Raw genomic sequence first — 16,799 nt, forward strand, 5'->3', positions numbered from 1 at the left:
TTGTTTCCCACCCCAGATGCAGTGGCAGCCCAGACGGGGCCACCCGGAAGCTGAGAGCAGGCTCTGGCTAGCATCTGGGTCCCGCGTGCTGGTTCCCAGCCATGAGGGCAGACGCCCAGATAGGCCATCAGGACAGTGGGTGGTCCTAAGAGCCCTCCAGGCTCCCTGCCCTGCTGTGTCCATGCCCCCAACCCCCAAGGGCCTGGTTAGGAGCCACTGAGCCTCTCCCACCATGCACAAGGTCTTTGCCTGTAGCTAGAAGTGAGGTCCAGTAGTGAAGTGCTTGGCCCAACTGAGCCTGAATCCTGCCTCTGCCACATCAGCTGAACAGCCTCCCCTTCTCTGCCTGTCTGTAAGGAATACAGCTACCCAGGTGGTTGGCAAGGACTAAATGAGATACTAATATAGTAAAAGCCCTGGGCACCTTGCCTAGCCCACAGTGAGCACGATGTGTTTATCCGGGTTATATATTCAGCCTTGACTGAGCGCCTCCTGTGTGCCAGGGCAGCTTGTGGTCTCTGTTCTTGGAGCACCTGCTATTTGGTGGGGGTGGGCTGGGGAGGGACAGTGATGCAGGACCTTGAACCATGACCCAGGTGGGAAACGCCCTGCTGGGGAAGGCACAGGAGCTGTGGGGCCTCTGGGCAGGGCCTTGAACGGGGAGTGGGGTGTGGAGATGGGGCGGGGATGTTCAAGATGAGTTTGGAAGGCTGTGTCATTGGCCAGATGAACACCAAAAGCATCTTGCAGATGGCAGGCAACGCACACGCGCAGAGACTCAGTTGTCAAAAGCCATGGAGAGCGGGGTAGGTTTGCAGCAGATTTGTTCTGTGTGGGTAGAAGAAGATGGAGTTGGGGTGGGTTGTGGGAGGGCTTCACAGGTCTTTCCTTCAATGTTTTTAAGTCTCTGCTTCTGCTTCCTGCCTTCAAGGCACTTTACAGTTGATTTGGGTGCAGATCTGATCCTCTATGCCCAGGGCAACAGAACCAGCAAGTGGAGCCAGGCAATCTCATGGCGTTTTAGAAAGGCCCTTGTGGCTGGGAGGAGGGCTGGGCCGGGCCCCCATCGGGGTCTCCTGGGTCCGTGCAGCAGCCTCCAAGACAGTGGAAGAAGTAGCAATGGGTGGAGTCCAGAGGTGGAGCAGAGTAGACCAGCTAAGATTTGGAGGGCAGAGGGAGGCCTCGTCGGGGGTGCTTCTGCTACCCTGCCCTGTGGAGTCGGCTCACAGTAAATGCTCTAGATGTGGTTGTCCTTCCTTTGTGTCTGTGAGCTGCACAACCTTGGGCATTTGTCAGGGAACCTAATCCAGGCCCTGCGGTATGAGCTTGGGATCCCCTCGGCCCTCAGGCAAGCAGGTGTGGCTACAGGGAAGTGACCTAGGCATGGCATATATATGCTGAAGAAACGCAGGCTGGAGAGCAGGGGCCGCCGCCTGTCTGCCAGGTTTTCTAGAGCAAAACTGAATCAATCACAGGCCTTTCAATCTCGCCACCCAGAGCGTGGGAGACACCCCTCAGAAGTACAGCGTTTGGGACGTCTACCAGAGGGCAGCTGTCTAAATAAGCGAGGAAGTGTGCATGGCATGCGTCTGGGCTGCCTTGCCAAGGTCAAGGTGTAAATCGGTTTCCCAAGATCTGGCCAGAATTCTTCCCCTTTCCACATGGCTGATGATTCACAACTTGTATTTTCAGGTAGCTTTTGGGAGTTCTAAAGTTATCTGAATCCTTTGCAGAGTCCTTGAGAAAGGTGAATTTAGCAGTTATGTTAGAAAAGGGGAAACTGAGGCCCAGAGAGCACAGGTAGGAGCACAGTAGGAATTCCGCATCCTGTCCTGGCGTCTGCCACTGGAGAGCTCATCCACAGGGTCATCCCCTCAGGGTTGACAGTAGTTCAGCCTCAGAAGTTATAGGGCAGGGTTAGTAATACCACCTAAATGTCCAGATGTGTTTCGATAGCTTGGGGTAATTAAGGTTGAGGACAGGTGTACCAGATCAAGGAGAGGAGCCGTCCTATGCCTGCCGTGTGTTCAGGTGGCTAGACTTGTTGTTGCAGCTGTTAGTTCCACTCTTAGTACATCATTGTGCTGTGAGGTATCATTAGCCGCCATTTAATTTTTCTTTTGTTTTTAGACAGTGTCTTGCTCTGTCACCCAGGCTGAAGTGCAGTGGCATGATCATAGCTCACTGTAACCTCAAACTCCTGTGCTAAGTGATCCTCCTGTCTTAGTGTCCCAAGTAGCTAGGACTGCAGGCGCACACCACCATGCCTGGCTAAATCTTAATTTTTTGTAAAGATGGGGTCTCGCTATGTTGCTCAGCTGGTCTCAAACTCCTGTCCTCAAGCAATCCCCCCACCTCGGCCTCCCGAAGCACTGGGATTACAGGCATAAGCCACCGTGCCTGGCCTGTTGGCCCCATTTTAGAGACACACTGGCTCGGTTGTAACTCTTCTTCGTGACATTGTAATAACTAATACCTGATTCTAATAAACTGAGATTACATACTAGAATGGCGATGGGTTGAGAGCTGTCTGGGACAAAGATTTTAAGAAAAGCCTCTCAGGAGAAAGAAGTGTGTTTGAGATCTCAGGTTTCCAATCACGGTACACATTTTTAATAGTTTCCAGACGTATAGAGCATTTACTGAGCCCAGGAGAAGCGTAATTAAGGGTAATAGCAGCCAGCTGTGGCTGTTAAGTGAGAACATGAATGGCAAAGCCCACAGCAGAGAGGCTCTTGGATGAGATTCTGCTTTTCCACTGCAGGGGATCGGTCGGCTCTGAACACATGCAGCCCTGCTGTTGGCAGCAAAACGTCACAGCAGGATCCGGCCTGTGTCAGACAAAAGCTTAGAGAACTAAACTGTTCTCTGGCTGGGCAGAAACACTTAACAAATCTGTGGATCTGCAGAGTGGTGTCGGCATCTCCCACCAGTCTTTCTTTTCCCCCTAAGTTTTATACTCTACTATGTGTATTAAAACACCCTAAACATCATATAAGAACAGCAGTCTCAGTGGTTGCTTATAAAGAAATGCAACACATAAAGTGTGTCCACGCCATCCTAGTACAGTGTGTTTCCTCTCATATGCGGAATTCGTGATCAGCGAAGCCCACTTCCTGATCCAGTGTATTTCACCTTTGGCTCTTGACAGGTTGCTAGGATACTTGAAGTCTCTGAAGAGATGAGGAGGAACATGGGGGTGAGCTCAGGCCTGGAACTCATTACCTTGCCTCACGGACACCAGCTGCGCCTGGACATCATTGAAAGGTGAGCAGTGCTGTCCTCTGCACTTCCGACCCTCCCAGCTCCTTGCAGGCATCAGAGCAGCAGGTTTTAGAACAGGGACAGGCTCAGCACCAGCCTAGCCCTGGGGTAACAGCGCTTCAGGGCGCATGGCCTACAGCGACTCTTCCCAGAAGCCTGAGCCTGAGAACCCTGGGGTTGCACAGAGACAGCACAACTCAGGAACAAAGAACGTGTTCCTGCCCCTGCTCCTGGAGGCGTGGATGGAGAGAACAGAGGCCCGAAGCCAGTGACTCAACTGGCCTGTGCGAGCAGGAGTCACAGATCCTGCAGCCTGGGGCAGAGCTGGGGCCCCAGCACGGTGGAGTCTCCTGCCCAGCAAGCTGCGCCTTTGTGTCTTTGGGAGTTAAGATTGCTTTGAGGAATCAGGAGGAGTTTGTGGGAAAGGCTGGGAAGAGCAGAGTCTAGACAGTGTTTTCTTTGAGGGGTGGACAAATAGGGTCAGAGGTCGGGGATGACGGCACTGGCCCGGGGCCTCCGAGGCATCCCTCCTCTCTTCTCATGAAAAGCCGGGGCCCTGGGTGTCCATTGAAATGGAGTGTTTAGGAATTAGAAAGCCACCAACAATGAGGTATGTTTTTAAGAAAAGCACTAGACTAGATGTCCGTATTACCACAAAAGCTGGCCTTTTTGACACATTTTTTTAAAGTTGATTTGGGCAGGACTGTCTTGTTAAGTTTTCTGTCTGTCCAGCCCATGTCCTAGTTGCCATGACTGACTGCCCATGGCTTTCCATGAAGTTCCAGATCACAGCGCTGTCCAGACAGCTTTCTGTGGTAACAGACACGTCCTGCACTGACCATTACAGTAGCCACCAGCCCCACACATCACTCTCGGGCACCTGCAATGTGACTGATGATTGAAGGATGACTTTTTTTTAGTTAGAATTTACTGTTCTCAGGGTAAAGAGCCACCTCTGGGGGGGTGGATGTCGCTGCGTTGGAGTTTCCTCAGCTGTACAGCAGATAAGATGACTCCCATGCTGCTGCTGTTTTGGTCTCGCAGCCGTGGTACATCCCATGGAAACTACCGAGAACGCTGAATTGCAGCCGTGTGGGAGGACGGAGGTGAAGAAGTGGGGCCGTGCGGACTTTGTTCGGGAATGCCCATTGCTTAGGCCTTTGGGGAATTCTAGATCCCACTTCTGAATTTCCCTGCTCTTCCTGAGACTTTTCTAGGTTCCAGCCTCTCTCCGGGTGTCCCCTTTTTCCCTCCTGCCCCAGGGGCCTGGCCTCCCAGCTCCGCTAGCTTCCGTTCTATCAGCAGAGGGGAGCTGTGCCACCACACTTGGCCGTTTCTTCCATGAGACATTTCAGCCTGAAACCCCCCAGCTTCCAGGCCTCATGAATCTGAGCCCTGTTTTCTTAGTATCAGTCAGGGTGCTGGGACAGGCTGAGGGCGACAGGTTTGTTTGGGGCTTCTCTCTTGGCTGTTTTCTGACTTTCTACTTTTTTCCCTTTTCTCCTGACTGCCTCTTGCCTGGGGTCTTGCTTCTTAGCTTGTTTCTTGTGACCTGTGGGATCTTCTTTTAAGAGCCTGGGGAGTAGTTTTATTAATTACAATGTGTTTATTAAATAAAGGCCAAGGTTATAGAGGTCCTGATGTGTCACATGACATCACCTTCTTGCATTTGAGAATCAAATACAAAACCACCCTTTATTTTTAATTTACCACCTCACCCATTCCAGGCATACTGCTCTGGAAGTGTCCTTCATGTGACATCTGAATGCCTCCTCTTGCCAACCACAGGAGCTTTTGCTGCAGATTTGCCAGCCCGAGTTATTTTTCCCACAGTCGGTGTATCCAGGAGGTTTCAGGCAAATGTTGGTTGAGTGAATGGATATAACCATTCAGTTAACCATTGATGTAACACTAGAGGGCCATTAAAACATAGGGGGAGAAAACACTGAATAAAGAATCAATGGAATGCAGCATGGGAAGTGAGTTTATAGTTAAAAGCAACATCTAAAATGTTCTGTCAATGTTAATATTTTGCAAATGGATAACAACACTCTTCCAAAAATGTATCAGATAACAGCTGGGCATGGTGACTCATGCCTATAATCCCAGCACTTTGGGAGGCCAAGGGAGGTAGATCACTTGAGCCCAGGAATTCGAGACCAGCCAGGCAACATGGCAAAACCCTGTTTCTACAGAAAACACAAAAATTAGCTGGGCATGGTGGCATATGCCTGTGGTCCCAGCTACTTGAGAGGCTGAGGCAGGAGGATCCCTTGAGCTAGGGAGGTCAAGGCTGCAGTGAGCCGTGATCACACCACTGCACTCCAGCCTGGGCAACAGAGCAAAACCCTGTCTCGGAAAAAAACAAATAATAAAAATATATTTTAGGTCTATGTTTGGATCCATTAATTGAGAAAGACAAATCAGGAAAAGGAGATAAATGGAGAAAAGAGGAAAGAGATGGAGACAAAGAGGCAAAATGGACCAAGATACAGAGGGAGAGGCATGCAGAGACAGTGCTAGTAACAACTGCTATTTATTAGGCGCCTGCCAGTGCCAGGCACTTTCGTTATTATTCTTTTTGTTTTGAGATAGTCTCTCTAGTTACCCAGGCGGGAGTGCCGTGGCCCGATCTCTGCTCACTACAACCTCCGCCTCCTGGGTTCAAGCCATTCTCATTCCTCAGCCACTCGAGTAGCTGCAACTACAGGCATGTGCCACCACGCCTGGCTAATTTTTGTATTTTTAGTAGAGATGGGGTTTCACCCATGTTGCCAAGGCTGGTCTCGGACTCCTGGGCTCAAGCATTCTGCCTGCCTCGGCCTCCCAAAGTGCTGGGATTACAGGCCTGAGACCTGGCTCACTTTAATTATTTTCACTCCCATACACAGTCTCTCTTTCTCACAACCCTTGCTCCCATTTTACAGATGAAGAACCTGAGGGGTGGAACAGTTAGGTACCAGCCTAAGCTTACACTGCAAGTGAGCCCCATACATGCATATGTGTGAAAACACACTTGGAGGCAGAGCTCATTACCTATTCAACAAACATTAGAGAACTCAGTGATGCTAAGCACTCAGTGAATCCCTGCTGCCCTTTGCTCAAGGACAGCAAGAGACAAACCAACACACCTGGACACACAGAGAGCACAGCGTGGAGTAACATCCCAAGCTCTGAACATTCAGGACAGAGTGGCCCTGCAGTTCAAATGCATGCTGTATTTTAGTAACTCTAGCTATACATTGGGGCTTTGCCTCCAGCACTTGTACCACAGCCTGGAAGAAACTGAGGCAATTCTGGTCTAAAGCAGTTAACTCCTGGGTCCTGATTTACAGTGGGAAGGAAAGGGGATCACAGTCTATGCTTTTGCAGCGGACTGACCCCATTCATATTAGTCCTGTTGTCATGTGGAGGAAAGATCACCCTGCTTCCTGTTTTGGGTCTCTGAGGTTGACCTGTGTAGTTTAGGATGAGAAAAGGGAGGATTGTTGGGGAAAATGAGATTTTGATTTTATTAGGGTCTGGCCTTACAGGCACATTCCAGCCCATCAATCTTTACCCTCTTCCCCGTTCACTTCCTGGCCTCTGGAGTGGGGCTGGATAACACCATTCTTACCTCCTCTTTCCTGCCTTTGTTCTGATAGCCATGTTATTATCCTGGATCAAGAATGTCCTCTCATTTTCCTGTCCCTTCCATCCCCAAGTCCAGGGGGCCCAGTGGAGGTGGCCCTGGGCTTCCCTGAGGAGAGATTCTCAGAGCGTGTTGGGGGACCTGCTGTCTCCACGGACCTCTCATGGTACAGGGTACTAGCAGCCACATGCAACTGTTGAACAGCTTTGCCTCAGGAGCTCCCTCTTTGTGCCCCCAGGTCCAGGGTTGAACATGGCCCTGTCCGGGGACATCTTGCTTTCTGACTGAAAGTGTACCCTCTGTGGCCTAGTTTGGCCCTCCACAGTCAGCCTGCTAAGGGGCGTTCTCTGTTGAGATTGGCCATCTAAACTGTGCTGCCAGCACATTTTAGAGCAATGGCAGCAAATGGCACAAAAACAGCCCTGCTCTTGGCTGATTTGGTTTGGTTTTCTCCTAGTCTCATTGGCCCTGAACCTGACCACTGATCTCCTCGCTTTCAGACACAGCACGATGGCCATCGGCATTGCAGTGTACATTCTGGGCTGCACGGGCACTTTGGAGGACCGAGCAGCCACTCTGAGTAAGGTCATCCAGGTGGCAGTGGAACTGAAGGATTCCATGGGGGACCTCTATTCCTTCTCAGCTCTCATGAAAGCCCTGGAAATGCCACAGGTAAATTTCCGATTACTTTATGTGTACTTAATGTTCTGTAAAGAGATCTGCATGCCATGTTTGGCAAATCAGACTATATTAGTCAATCTCAAAAGTAAATTGAATCTTAGTGAAAGCTGCTTCATTTAGGGGACAGTGTCCTAAGTGTTTGGGGTCTTTTTTTTTTTTCTTTTTTGAGACAGAATCTCACTCTGCCACCTAGGCTAGAGTGCAGTGGCTCTATCTCAGCTCACTGCAACCTCCGCCTCCCAGGCTTAAGTGATTCTCATGCCTCAGCCTCAAGTAGCTGGGACTATAGGTATGCACCACCACACCCAGCTAATTTTTGTATTTTTAGTAGGGACAGGGTTTCACCATGTTGGCCTCGAACACCTGACTTCAAATGATCTGCCCGCCTCAGCCTCCCAAAGTGCTGGAATTACAGGCATGAGCCACTGTGCCTGGACTGGGGTCTTTTTTTTTTTTTTTTTTGAAATGGAGTCTCACTCTATTGTCCAAGCTGCAGTGCAATGGCGTGATCTTGGCTCATTGCAACCTCTGTCTCCCGGGTTCAAGTGATTCTCCTGCCTCAGCCTCCTGAGTAGCTGGGATAACAGGCATGGGCTACCATACATCGCTAATTTTTGTATGTTTAGTAGAGAGAGGGTTTTGCTATGTTGGCCAGGCTGGTCTCAAACTCCTGACCTCAGGTGATCCACCCACCTCAGCCTCCCAAAGTGCTGGGATTACAGGCGTGAGCCAGCACACCCAGTCTCTGGGGTCTATTTTTAAAGTAGTAGGTAATTGCTGACAGTCCATGCTTTCTCTTTGATGCACAGTGGCAAGTGTTATCCTCATGAACAGTAGTGATTCATGGAGAACCAATTAGGATGAGACATCTGGCTAAAGTGTGTCGTATAAGAAAGAGACTGCCTCCATCTGGGTCGCCGGGTGTGTGGGCAGTTTAGTATAATCCTTGGGAAATGAGACACTGGCAGAGCTTCTATCAGAGAATCCTTACAATAGTTTAGTTCAGGTCACCTAAAACAGACTGTCCTATTAAAAAGTTCAGATTCCTGGTCCATCTGCCATAGAACTCCCTAATTACCGTTTCTGAAATTGGGCATTTGAATTTATCTGCTGTGCCAGGGGTTTTTTAGGATGAGTGTCAAACATGAATATCTGTATCTGAAGTCAAGCAGGCCTCATAGAGGAAAGTCATGCTGCCATCTTTATCGCTTAGGATCGGCACTCCCACTTCTGTTCTCCCAAGCCCTGGGTGCTTGGAGGACTTGAGTATGAGTTTACAATCCAGCCAGCAAAACCTTCTAGTAACACCAAAACCGCTGGTCACTCGGCTTGGCTGTTTCATAGCCACAGGCTATATCCGAAATCCTGCCAGGTGCTCATTGAAATTCCATCATTGCTACTGGGAAACAGCCACAATCACATGTCCCGCAAGTCAGATCATGGCAGGAATAGAATTTACTTGCATTAAAGCAAGGTCACCTTAAAAATAAAAGGTTGAACAACTTAGTGCCTTCTTCGGGAATTTTTGGGGGGTCAATTCTATTTCAGAAGCTTTCAAAATTCTTCAGGTAGCCTGGAATTTTGTAGGATTGGTATTTGAAATAAGCAGTCCATAAGTTCTGCCAGATTTTCATGATATACCTATTTCTACTATAACAGGGGTTATCATTTTTTCATTCAGGTATTTTAATGTGCATTATGTTTATTTCCTGTCATCTAAAACTGCCTAGAATTTTGACAGCAGAGCCAACAGGCCAGGCTGTGGGTAAAGCCTTCCAGCCCAGAGCTTCCCCTGAGACTGGTAAAGGGGATATTTTGTGGGATCACATGGTTGTCATCCATGACATCAAACTCAGCGGTTAGGGACTTGTCCCCAACCACATTACCATGCTTTGTAGGTGGCTCCCTGCCTTTTAACAGTGTCAGCCTTTCTCTTCTGGAGCACATCAGCAGTGACAGGACATAGTCCTCCGGAGCATTCAATGGCCTAGGAGGAAGTGGCATACCCAGGGAAAGCCCAAAAAAAGAGTCACATTACTTTGCATGTTACCATCCAACCCAGCCCTTACACTATAGCCACATGTGCCACCTTCTCTTCTCAGCTTCTAGTGTCAAGAGAGTACGTCCAGGAGACGGGCCTAGCCCAGACCCAGAGGCTTCTTTCAGAAAGGCAATGCCTCAGGGAGTGGGTAGGGAGCAGGGGTCTACAGAAGGAAGGGCAGCATGGTGGGCAGCAGGAGGAAGGCCAGCCACAGCCTTTTCTTCACAGCACATCTGCTGGTGCTGAGCCTACTCACCTTCCTTTTGGATACAGGAGCTCTTCAAGGCCAAGTAAATGAGTCTCAGCTCTACCACATACCGGCTGGGAAGCCTTGGGCAGTTACCTAATCGCTTCTGTTTTCTGATCTGTAAAACGAAGCCAAAATACCTGTCTTAAAGGGCATTGTGAAGATTAAATGAAATTCTTCAAATATTTGACACAAAGTTGGCTCTTATTCCCTAAATACTAATGCCCTGGCCTTGTTTCATGTAGAAAACTTAACACAGCCTTGCTGGTTTTAGGGTATGACTTGGGGACCATTTATCTCAGGACAGTCAGAGTCAGTGGTAATATGCTGCTGCTGACTAAATTGTTCCAGAGGAAAATTAGGCCCTGAGTTACCTGCAGAAGAAAAGAAATGAGTAGCAGGCGTGGTGTCTCATGCCTGTTGTCCCAGCTACTCAGGAGGCTGAGGTGGGAGGATCACTGGGCCTGGGAGGTTGAGGCTACAGTGAGCTGTGATCGCATCACTGCACCCCAGCCTGGGCAACAGAGTGAGACCCTGTCTCAAAGAAAAAAAAGTCATAAAACTCTTTAAGAGACTAGTTAAACTATAGCTATCCATACAGTGGACTATTATGCAGAAATTTAACAAAATAAGGCTGTTCTATATGTACTTATACTGAATGCTTTTGAGGCAAGGAATAGGTATGGTTTATGTAGTATAATATGCATGTATTTATTTTTAAAAGGGGTGTGCATATAGACAGGAATTTTGGGGAGGTCAATTCCAGTTTTATTTCAAGAGCTTTCAGAATTCTTCAGGTACAATGGAATTTTCTAGGATCCATATTTAAAATAAGCAACTTATCAATTCTGCCATATTTTCCTGATAATGCTGATTTCTATTAGAGCAAGAGTTACAATTTTTCATTTAGGTGCTTTATTTTGCATCGTGTTTATTTCCTCTCATCCAATACTGCCTTGAATTTTGACAGTCGACTGGCCAGCAGGCCAGGTGTATGTGAAGCACACACGCACAGGCAGTTGGAGAGTTTTCATCTCTGGGATGGGCTAACAGCAATGCAGATGGGGAGGATGGGGGATTACTTTTCCTCTCTACCCTGCTTTCAGCCACTTTGACATTTTTACCATGTGTATCTTATCACCTGTTCCAAAATTTAAGCAAAAAGGTAATTTTATTTTATTTATTTTTTTGAGACGGGGTCTCACTCTGTCACCTAGGGTGGAGTGCAGTGGCACGATCTTGGCTCATTGCAACCTTCGCCTCCTGGGTTCAAGCGATTCTCCCGCCTCAACCTCCCGAGTAGCTGGGACTACAGGTACACGCCACCATGCCCAGCTAATTTTTGTGTTTTGAGTAGAGACAGGGTTTCACCATGTTGGCCAGACTGGCCTTGAACTCCTGACCTCAAGCGATCCACTCGCCTCAGCCTCCCAAAGTGCTGGGATTACAGGCATGAGCCACCATGCCCAGCCACAAAAAGGTAATTTTAAAAAGAACGTTTCCCAGAACACTACCTTTCTTCCAGATCACAAGGTTAGAAAAGACGTGGACTGCTCTGCGGCACCAGTACACCCAAACTGCCATTCTCTATGAGAAACAGCTGAAGCCCTTCAGCAAAATCCTGCATGAAGGCAGAGGTGAGCACGTGGGCAGAGCAAGCATGGGGCTACCCTGCTGGGGAGTGGAGTACAAGTACACAGGGCATGTTATGAGGCCCTGAGTTATCTGCAGCACTGTGGATGGCTCATCAGGGCTTTTATCAGATGACAGCATTGCTTGTAGAAGGCTGCAGTTGCTATAACAAGACAAGGGCTGAGTCACCTCATTCTGTGCTTAACTTCGGAAAACATCTGATATGGAAAACTCTACTCCTTATTCTTCAGAGTCCACATGTGTTCCCCCAAATAATGTATCAGTCCCACTGCTGATGCCCCTTGTGACCTTAATGGAGCGCCAGGCTGTCACTTTTGAAGGAACCGACATGTGGGAAAAAAATGACCAGAGCTGTGAAATCATGCTGAACCATTTGGCAACAGCACGATTGATGGCCGAGGCCACGGACAGCTACCGGATGAATGCTGAGAGGATCCTGGCAGGTGAGAGGTGGTTTTTGTAAGCTTTTCTCTAACACTGTATAGTAACTGAAATGAAGGAATGGAAGAGCATGGCTGACTTCACTTAGAAAAAGACTAAAGAGGAAGGATTAAAGAATGGACTTCCCTTTCCTATATGGCTGGTTATTACTTCCTCTTAATTCCAGAATGACTCAAGTGCCCTTTTCTCCTTTCTTCTTGAAGTGTTCCTTTTGTTCAATGGCATAGAATAAACAGAGAGAAGGGGTCAAGAAAGAATTGGGGCCGGGCGCGGTGGTTCACGCCTGTAATCCCACTACTCTGGGAGGCTGAGGCAGGTGGATCACTTGAAGTCAGGAGTTCACGACCAGCTTGGCCCAAATGATGAAACCCTGTCTCTACTAGAAATACAAAAATTAGCTGGGCGTGGTGGTGCATGCCTGTAATCCTAGCTACCCAGGAGGCTGAGGCAGGAGAATCACTTGAACCCAGGAGGTGGAGGTTGCAGTGAGCCGAGATTGCACCACCGCACTCCAGCCTGGGTGCTGGGCAACAGAGCAAGAATTGGCCAACTTGCCTACCACTTATTAATAGTACCTCTAATAGGTGAGATTAGAAAAGGTGATGTGCCAAGATGAGGAGGTGGAGTTTTATTCAGACCTCATTTATCTGCATTCCTGTGAAGTGAGCTCCCCTGCTCTTATCATCAGACACATCCTGGAAAGTGTGGGGCGCTTCTACAATGTGTAAACGTATCTTTCTTATAAGTGCTATGGTGACAGAAAGCAGCCTCCTCAGTCAGCCCGGCTGGCATTTATCACAGATGCGGCATGTGCGCGGCACCACGCTAACTGGATGTCCTGAGGAATGTAAGCAGGTATCTCAGCATGCAGCGATAAGTGCAGTGTGTACTGTGGGAGCACTTAGGGGAAGGGACTGATTTGGTCAGAGATGCTAGGAAAGAGGAAGCACCTAGTGACAGCTTCCCAGAAAACACTGCATTGATTGTTAAAGGACAAAAGTAGATACCAGCAAGCAGGCTGGGAATTCCACTCAAGACGGCACAACCCAAGCAAAGCCACTGAGAGAGCTTGGTGAAAACTGGGATCCACAAGTACCTGGGTTTAGATTTGTACAAGGTATGACCTAAGGAATGGCCAACTAGGCTACCGAGGGAGGTGCAGCTGGGAAGGGCCTTCCACATAGACCATGGCTGAAGAACAGCCCGTGAAGGGTTTAACCATGGGAGGGTGCAACATGGTCAGATTTCTGTTTTAAAGTAAATTACTCTGGTGTCTGTGTGGAGGAAGGCTGGAGGGCTGAAGGTGTGATGGCAGAAAGACCATTCAGCAAGGAGGGCTTTGCCAAGGCAGTCATCAGGGATGACTATTTTCCATTACTATATAATTTTCAAAAATTCTTCAAGGACCCATAGTTTGAGTCACAAGGTTAAGAACTACGTGGGGGCAGGAGACTCCATTCATTTAATTCTAAAAGGGAGCTAGCTGCCTCAGAACCAGAATGTGGGACTCAGTCGTTTGCACCGTCTGCTGTGGTTATAAGTACCACGTACCTGTTTCATTTTCTTCCTCAAAAAGTTCTCCAGGATTGGCTGTATGTTACTCAAACAATAAAAACAAGTCAACAAATATCAGAGTGCCTACTTAGACAAAGCCAATGAATACACTACCATGGATGTTGCATAAGCCAGTACATCAGGCTGTGTTTTTAGAAAAGTGTGCCATAAGCTGTTCTACAGCTCTAAATCACTTTAAAGGTCGCTGATGGAATTTTTCAGTTGATCCTAATGTAGATTTACATAGCAAGTTCCCATTGCTGTAAGTGACAGTGAACCCAGGAAAGGCAGACATCTGCTCATCAGCATAGACCAGACCAGGTGAATGGGGAGGGGCTCAAAGCATGTTAACTGAATGAGTAGAAGTCACCATCTGGGGGCCGGGCACGGTGGCTCACGCCTGTATTCCCAGCACTTTGGGAGGCCAAGGTGGCCAGATAACCTGAGGTCGGGAGTTCAAGACCAGCCTGACCAACATGGAGAAACCCTGTCTCTACTAAAAATACAAAATTAGCCGGGCATGGTGGAGCATGCCTGTAATCCCAGCTATTCGGGAGGCTGAGAGGCAGGAGAATCATTTGAACCCGGGAGGCAGAGGTTGCAGTGAGCTGAGATCATGCCATTGCACTTCAGCCTGAGCAACAAAACTCTGTCTCAAAAAAAAAAAAAAAAAAGTTAACATATACTTACCATATGACCCAATAATTCCTTTCTTAGAGAAATGAAAACACATGTCCACACAAGATTTGTACACAAATGTTCACAATCAGTTACTCATAGCAGCCAGAAAACTGAAACAATCCAAATGTCATCAATTGGTGAATGGATAAACAAAATATGGCATGTCCATAAAACTGAATACTGATCAGTAAAAATGAATTATTAACATGCAACATATGGAATAATCTCAAAAACATCATGCTAAGTGAAAGAAGTCACACATTAAAAAGTCCATAGTGGATGATTCCATTTATCCCAAATTCCTAGAAAAGGCAAAACAGTAGCAACAGAAAGCAGATCAGTGGTTGACTGAGGTCTGCAGTAGGAACAGGAATTGACAGCAAAGAGGTACTAAGGTGATGTAAGTGTTCTAAGACTGGTAGTGATGGTTTATATAGACTTACCGTCATAAATCAAACTGCACAGCCAAAAATAGGTGAATCATATGACATGTAAACTGTACATCCGTAAAGTTGGTAAAAACAAGTAACAAACTCCTAGGTACCATGAACCCTCCTTCCCACAGCACTACTTCCCACGGTGGTCTGTACAAACCAGTTTCACGCTATTGTTTTTAATGAGTTGACCTGTTATTTCTTCTCTGAAGGTGCTCACGTTCTGCAGGGTGGGACTCTGCTCTCCCTTATACAGAATAGATCCTATATTTTTCTTTGGGGACATTTTTTAAAGTTCTGAGAGAGAGAAGTAGTTCATTTTGATTCTACTTGAAGCAAGCTTTCAGTCTACTTAGACAGAACTGAAGTAACTTTCTGTTTGTTTTGTTTTGATTAGGTTTTCAACCAGATGAAGAAATGAATGAAATCTGCAAGACTGAATTTCAAATGCGATTGCTATGGGGCAGCAAAGGCGCACAAGTCAATCAGGCAGAGAGATACGAGAAATTCAACCAGATTTTAACGGCCCTCTCACGCAAATTGGAACCTCCTCCTGTAAAGCAGGCAGAGCTTTGATAACTCTCCAGAGAACCTTTAGAATGTCTTTTGAAGTTTCCCCAGCTTCATCTTTGGGAAAGCTTACTATTTGATAAAGTAATAATGTGCAAATCTGACAATATACAAGCTTTTAGTATCCACAGGATATTAAACGTGTAAATTGCACAGAGCACACTTATTTATGAATTGTCTAAAATTACTACTGATTTTTATTTTTTATTTTTTTATTTTTTTTTATTTTTTTTTTTTTTGAGACGGAGTCTTGCTCTGTCGCCCAGGCTGGAGTGCAGTGGCGCAATCTCGGCTCACTGCAAGCTCCGCCTCCCGGGTTCACGCCATTCTCCTGCCTCAGCCTCCCGAGTAGCTGGGACTACAGGCGCCCGCCCCTGCGCCCGGCTAATTTTTTCTATTTTTAGTAGAGACGGGGTTTCACCATGGTCTTGATCTCCTGACCTTGTGATCCGCCCACCTCGGCCTCCCAAAGTGCTGGGATTACAGGCGTGAGCCACCATGCCCGGCCAATTTTTAAATGAATAATTTATTATTAAGATAACTACTGCTAATGTTGATCAGCAAATTTAAGAGAAGACCTAGCTATGTTGGCTGGTTGCTTTCTATTATCATGGTATTTGACCATTTTAGTTTTAATTCCATGTCAGATAAGTGTAAATAGAAGAGTTTAAAAGCCTGAACCATTTCAGAAGGTATCAGTTATATGATATTCTTTAAACAAATACGAAAAATGTAAATACTCATGAATGAAAATATATCTTTTTGTGAAACAGTTGTATCCAGTCTCTTTCATATTAAACAATTCATCTTGGTACAGTAATTCTACCTCTTAGCCACCTCAGGCATGCTCTTCCCTAGGCACCATATCCTGATGGTAAACCAAAATGAATGAAGGTGGTACGAAAAATTTAATATTCCTGGATTAGGAGACAGAGTGATAGTGATACAAGGTAGAAACAGCTGCACAGGACCTGGGTTCAGACTCAAGCTGTGGTACTTGCTAGCAGGTGTAGTTAGGCCAAGTTTACCTCATTGAATTCCATGTGCAGCATAGCAGCCTGTACAAACTGGGCACCCAGATGTTATAAACAGAACATCTCTTCACATATTTCAGAGTAATCAACTGTTACCTTTTCCTCTAGCTGATAAGTACAACAATGTGTTTCCTAGGTTGGCTTTCTAGGTTTCTCATTAAGCAAGGGGGATACTTTCTACTTTCTTTCTAGTTTATCAATATCCCTCTCAACTTTCCCTATTGTACAGAATTTGGAATGTAAGACTTCTTTAACATATCCTGTCACTCTGCCACCAACTGTCAAACATTTAATAATCTGTTTTTCCTTCTCTTTTACATAGTATTAGGACCATACCAACTTTTATATTCGCCTTAAACTGGCTGTGAAAATTTCTCCACGATGTTAAATAGCCTTTAAAAACTATGATTTATTGGTGACAGAAGTTACACTGTAACTTAACTATCGCCCTGTGATGGTTTTTAAAAATGTGCCACATTTTTTTAAAAGGTGCCATAATATGTTATTTTTTGTTGAAACATACCAAAGCACATTTCTACTTCCGGCAATATGGTGGTTCAGATGCTTT

The 16,799-nt window shown here is 46.9% G+C and overlaps 1 protein-coding gene across 3 annotated transcripts in view; it reads left to right on the forward strand.

Moving 5' to 3' along the window:
* Positions 1 to 15,967, forward strand: part of BCAR3 (BCAR3 adaptor protein, NSP family member) — a 121,613-nt gene extending 105,646 nt beyond the window's left edge. For all 3 annotated transcript variants that reach the window (XM_005542694.4, XM_005542695.4, XM_015451425.3), the window contains 5 exons: positions 3,152 to 3,267; positions 7,396 to 7,567; positions 11,390 to 11,501; positions 11,748 to 11,960; positions 15,025 to 15,967. In XM_005542694.4, coding sequence (XP_005542751.3) covers positions 3,152 to 3,267; positions 7,396 to 7,567; positions 11,390 to 11,501; positions 11,748 to 11,960; positions 15,025 to 15,203 — 792 coding nt within the window. In that variant the 3' untranslated portion in view covers positions 15,204 to 15,967. The remainder of the gene's footprint in view (positions 1 to 3,151; positions 3,268 to 7,395; positions 7,568 to 11,389; positions 11,502 to 11,747; positions 11,961 to 15,024) is intronic.
* The last annotated feature ends 832 nt before the right edge of the window (positions 15,968 to 16,799 follow it).

The sequence above is a fragment of the Macaca fascicularis genome, chromosome 1, assembly GCF_037993035.2.
Source record: "Macaca fascicularis isolate 582-1 chromosome 1, T2T-MFA8v1.1".
Lineage (NCBI taxonomy): Eukaryota > Metazoa > Chordata > Mammalia > Primates > Cercopithecidae > Macaca > Macaca fascicularis.